The sequence below is a fragment of the Heterocephalus glaber genome, unplaced genomic scaffold (assembly GCF_053883595.1).
Source record: "Heterocephalus glaber isolate CG9 unplaced genomic scaffold, H.glaber_assembly_v1.0 deba00001805, whole genome shotgun sequence".
NCBI classification, from domain to species: Eukaryota; Metazoa; Chordata; class Mammalia; order Rodentia; family Bathyergidae; genus Heterocephalus; species Heterocephalus glaber.
The window spans coordinates 522,522-528,023 of NW_028258480.1; the positions used below are offsets into that span (position 1 = coordinate 522,522).

The 5,502-nt window shown below is 36.4% G+C and overlaps 1 protein-coding gene and 1 pseudogene across 1 annotated transcript; both read left to right on the forward strand.

The window, feature by feature from the left end:
* Positions 1 to 571: 571 nt before the first annotated feature.
* LOC101701723 (olfactory receptor 4A5) lies at positions 572 to 5,214 on the forward strand. Its single transcript, XM_004869906.2, has 2 exons — positions 572 to 1,472; positions 5,171 to 5,214. The coding sequence occupies exons 1-2, from the start codon at positions 572 to 574 to the stop codon at positions 5,212 to 5,214; spliced, it is 945 nt and encodes a 314-aa protein (XP_004869963.2).
* LOC101706254 (acyl-protein thioesterase 1-like) lies at positions 4,130 to 4,825 on the forward strand (annotated as a pseudogene).
* Positions 5,215 to 5,502: the final 288 nt, after the last annotated feature.

A 5,502-nucleotide genomic window follows, 5' to 3' on the forward strand; every position in this document is an offset into this window, starting at 1 on the left:
GCATGACAGAAGACTGATACTGCAGTATCATGGTTTTGATCTGGACCTGGTAGGACAGATACCACCTTTGGTGTGGCACAGGTTGTCTTGTAACATTATTTCCTACAAGAGCTATCAATGTGAAAGATTGAATCTGTGTTAGCGAATATATTTAGTGTGCATTTCCACTGCTACAGAGTAGGTTTTTTGAAATCAAAAGCCTTTCTTCTCTTTGTCCTTTCTGATTTCTGTGTTATGCAGTAACATATTTGAAAGAAAATGGGCAATGTATGAATGACCATGATGCCTTCATCTTTATCCTGTACAGATATCCACTGAAAAAGAACCTCTGATTTGTAGGCCTAACAAAATCATTCAGGGACAATTAGAATTATTAACAGGTCTAGCAGGCTATTTGGAAGAGGATCATAGTTGATGCTTACTCAATGTGAACTGTGTATTCAACACTGTGGAAGATATGATAATGAAGACGTGCTCTGTGACACATTGTGTCATTTTGCTGTTCACAATTTCATGGCAGGTTCTGTTCTCCTGAGCTTGCATCTCTGAAGCAAGACTTCTAGAAGACTTAATGGGGCACAGTAACAATGTCACAGAATTTGTCCTCGTGGGCCTCACTCAGGATCCAAGTGCACAAACAGCATTATTCATCATGGTTTTACTCATCTACAGTGTGACAATGCTGGGAAACCTGCTCATCTTGGTGACTGTCATTGCTAGCCCCTCCTTGGGCTCCCCGATGTACTTCTTCCTTGCCAATCTGTCACTCCTAGATGCTGTTTATTCCACTGTCTTCTCACCCAAGTTGCTTATAGGCCTTCTCAGTGATAAGAAGACCATTTCTTTCCCAGGCTGCATGGCCCAGCTCTTTCTAGAGCACCTATTTGCTGCCACTGAGGTCTTCCTTCTGGTGGTGATGGCCTATGACCGCTATGTGGCCATCTGTAAGCCTCTGCACTATTTGACCATCATGAGCCGACAGGTTTGCATCCTTTTTTTGGTTGTGTCCTGGGCTGGAGGTTTGGCACACTCTGTGATTCAACTTGTGTTTGTGTATAGTCTCCCCTTCTGTGGCCCCAATATCATCAATCATTTTGTCTGTGACATGTACCCATTACTGGAGCTTGTGTGCACTGACACCTACCTAATTGGCCTCTCCGTGGTGGCCAATGGTGGAGCCATCTGTATGGTGGTCTTCATCCTCCTACTTATCTCCTATGGGATCATCCTAAACTCCCTTAAAACTCACAGTCAGGAAGGGAGGCGCAAGGCCCTTTCCACCTGCAGCTCCCACATCACTGTGATTATCCTCTTTTTCATTCCCTGTATTATTATGTATGTTAGACCTGTCTCCAACTTTCCATTTGATAAATTCATAGCCATTTTTTATACACTGGTTACTCCTATGTTAAATCCTTTAATATATACTTTGAGAAATTCAGAGATCAAAAATTCTATGGAAAAACTTTGGTGTAATAATTTAACTATCGAGAGAAGATGTTACTGATTCTGATGTAAAAAAACATGCAGTAAATCCTAACAAACAATGATGCTGTCACCTCAGATGATTAGGGCTGGATCTCTTTATTTATGCAAAACCATTGAAGAAGAAGTACCAGTTATCCTTTGTTTTCTAACTAATGTTGTAGAGTTTGTGGAAGATGTGACAAAAACACCACATTTTGTTCTTCTACAAGTGAAGATAAGGATCAACATAAGCACAGTGTACCTTCTAACTTGGTTTTTTCTCAGTTTAGATTAAAAAAGACTTTTTAAAAATGTGTTTGCTTCTAGTAAAAGAAAAAATCTCAAAGAAATGGTAAATTAATTGGCCAGATAGTTTTGAAAAAGAGAATTAACAATGTCCAATATGTCTGAAACAATACTTAACAACTCTAGCAATTATGAATATGCTAATTAAAACAATGACATAACATCTCATACCAATCAGAATGCCTAACAATGTTAATAAAAAAATGAAGGTTGGCACAGATGAGAGGTAAATGTGCCCTCTCTTCTGATGGTACAGTAAGCTAGTACAATCAGTTTGGAAATCACTATGGACTTTAAAAAAAAAACTAAAACAGGGAATGCCACTTGATCCAGCTTTATGAAAATGTCAAATGGATGGTACAGCAGACCATATTATTAGCAAAATAAGCCATCCTCAGAATACTATATCATATTTCTGCTCATATATAGAATTTAAAAATAAATGAATAAGAGATGATAGGAAACTAGAAAATCACTTTCCACAATTGAGTAAGTGAATCTGGGGATTGGGGAGGTAAATTTGTAGTTAGATGAAAATATATCATATGCATATATATTAGTCTCCTTCAATCTGTTCTTTCTTCTTGTCTTCAACAGTTTCCCAAAATTTGCATGATCTTCCTGTGTACCCTAACCTAATTTCTAATCATTTCCTTCTCCTTCTAGCTCTCTATCCCTCCCTTCCCAACTCCTCCTAAGTCCTTATCCTGAAGGGTAAATTTGCTATATTTAAGTGTTTATTTACTACAAACATATTTTGGGCAGGTCCTCCACTTTGATGTAGCTCACATGGTGAAAGGTTGACAGATTAATTGCTACTACAAATTGTCATTTTCCAAGCTGTGTTTGATGCTATTGTTGATGGTGATTGTAGCCACTGGACTAAGGTGTCATGATTGATCTAATTAGTTGTCCTCCCTGGTATACTGAAAATGAGATTGCCTAAGGGTCAGTAGAGACTCAAACTCTAAAACAACCAGTTATACCTGGAAGATATCTCTGAGAAGCCATAACTCCATGAGGGTTCTAAACACACGTAATAAAGACACTTACAAAAAGTAATATTGAAGCATCAGCCCAGGAATTAAACCAAAAAATTAGCACCAATGACAAAATTGAAATGAGAAGACATTTAAGGTACAAACTCAGACTTCCAGCTAACCAAAGGCAAATTCTGGGGGAAATGAGGTGGATAAATCTGATAATCAACCACCTGGACACCCAAAACTGATAGCACAGAAAGTAACAAAACAAATGAATGAGGCTCTTGAAAAATTCAAAACAAATAATTTCCCAGGTAACTACAATGATGATGAGCAGAATGAAAGACATGATTAGAGACTCTTGAACTGAAACAGATAAAAAAAAAATAGATAACCTCAGGACCGTGATGGAAGCCATGAATGCCCAACATAGGAAAGAAATGAAATCCATGAAACAGATTCAAATAGATATACAGGAGATTAAAAACTACATTGAAAGTATTCACACCAGATTGAGTGAATGTGAAGATAGAATATCAAATATTGAAGACAACATTGTGGTTAGTGATCATCAAAAGAGATTTAAAAAAAAAAAGTAAGGTGCCATGAGAAATGAATCCAGCAGCTGCTAGATGATCCAAAAAAGAATAACATAAAACTGAACGTAAGACAAAAAAGCAGGAGGAAGTACAAATGACATAAAAAACTATTCACAGAATTAATGTCAGAAAACTTTCCAAACAGAGGAAAAAATTTTGACATATAGATAAGTGAGACATATAGAACTCCAACTAGCCATGATCAAAAATAATCTACACCTAGACATATAATAGTCAAGATCCCAGAAACCCAACAGAAGAACAAAATTCTACAAGCAGTTAGAGAAAAGAAACAAATCACACACAAAGGAATGCCCATCAGAATCACAGCAGGCATTTCAACACACACCCTCAAGTCAAAGGAGAGCCTGGAGAAAAGTATTACAAGCTATAAAAGAAAATAACCTCCAACCTAGACTGTTGTATCCTGCAAAATTGTCTTTCAAAATTGATAGGGAAATAAGATACTTCCATGACAAAGAACAACTGAGAAATGAATACCAAACCACCACTCCAAACAATTCTAAACAATATCCTAGAAAAAGACAATGAGAGTCACAACTCCATGAGAACCAACAGAGCAAAGCCATCAGGCAAGAAATTAAAGGGAAAGGGGGAGAAATAAAAAATAAAACAGCCAACAACAGTAAATTATCCTGAAAAAGATGCATCAATATGTACCAGTTATAATCATCAATGTTAATAGCCTCAACTCACCAATCAAACAAACTAGACTGCCTTTCACTTCCAGTGTGCTGTCTGTTGAGCTGGTGGATGTGCAGCAATAATATATCTGCTCCAATGCTAGCTGTCATGTCTGGCACCTGGAAGTCACCACTGTGGTTATTTTCCTTCATGGATTGGGAGATACTGGATGGGCATGGATGGGCAGAAGACTTTGCAGGTATCAGAAGTTCACATATCAAAAATATCTGCCCACAAGTGCCAGTTATGCCTGTAACATTAAATATTAACATATCTATGCCTTCTTGGTTTGATATCATTGGGCTTTCACCAGATTCTCAGGAGGATGAACCTGGAAATAAATGTGCAGTAGAAAAAGTAAAAGCTTTATTAGAGCAAGAGGTGAAGAATGGCATTCCTTCTCACAGAATTATTTTGGGAGGATTTTCTCAAGGAGGAGCTTTATCTTTATACACTGCTCTAACCACACAGCATAAACAGCCAGGTGTCACTGCATTTAGTTGCTGGCTTCCACTTCGGGCTTCATTTCTCCAGGAACCTATCAGTGGTGTTAACAAAGATATTTCTATTCTTCTGTTCCATGGAGGTTTCAAACCTTTAGTTCCCCTAATTTTTGGTTCCCTTCCTGTTGAAAAACTAAAATCATTGGTAAATCCAGCCAATGTAACCTTGAAAACCTATGAAGCCATGATGCATAGTTCATGTCAACAGGAAATGATGGGTGTCAAGCAATTCATTGATAAACTTCTACCTCCAATTGACTGACCACCCTAAGAGGCCTTGTGTAGAAGTACATCAGCAGCATTGTAGGTTATAAACTTTTTTCCCATGCCCTATCTTAAAACTTGTAATGTTTACCATGTTAAAATATTTTGCAAATATACATCAATGATATATAATAAATAAAGTTTCCTTGTGGTAAATTTATGATTTTTTAAGATTCTATACATGTATTTGTATAATGTGATCTAGAATATACCAGTATTGAAATAGGTGAGGCAGCTTGATTCTTTTTCTGAAAAATAAGTCAACAAAAGAATGAAATACTTCAACAAGATTTTTTATTACATTATTTGAAAATTACCAGTATGGTAATGATAATTTGTTCAGGTAAAATGAACAGTTTAGGTATAAATGATTTATGCATGCTGTGACATAGTCTCTGGATTTATTCCAAAATAAATAATTAGTCACCATTCAATGTCTGTATTTTTCTATATATGTTCATTACACATAAGGATTGTAATACATACAAATTAGATATTATTACATTATTCTTGATAATAGAGATAATGCTTTTGTCAGTGAAGATTAACATGGCTCTCTTCATATAATGCCTCCTTTATTTGGTGGACCAGTTTTTATTTTCCTTGATAGTATTTCTATTTAATATTTTCTCTTCTCAAGAGAATTTTTTTCATGATTATCCTTCATAACAGACC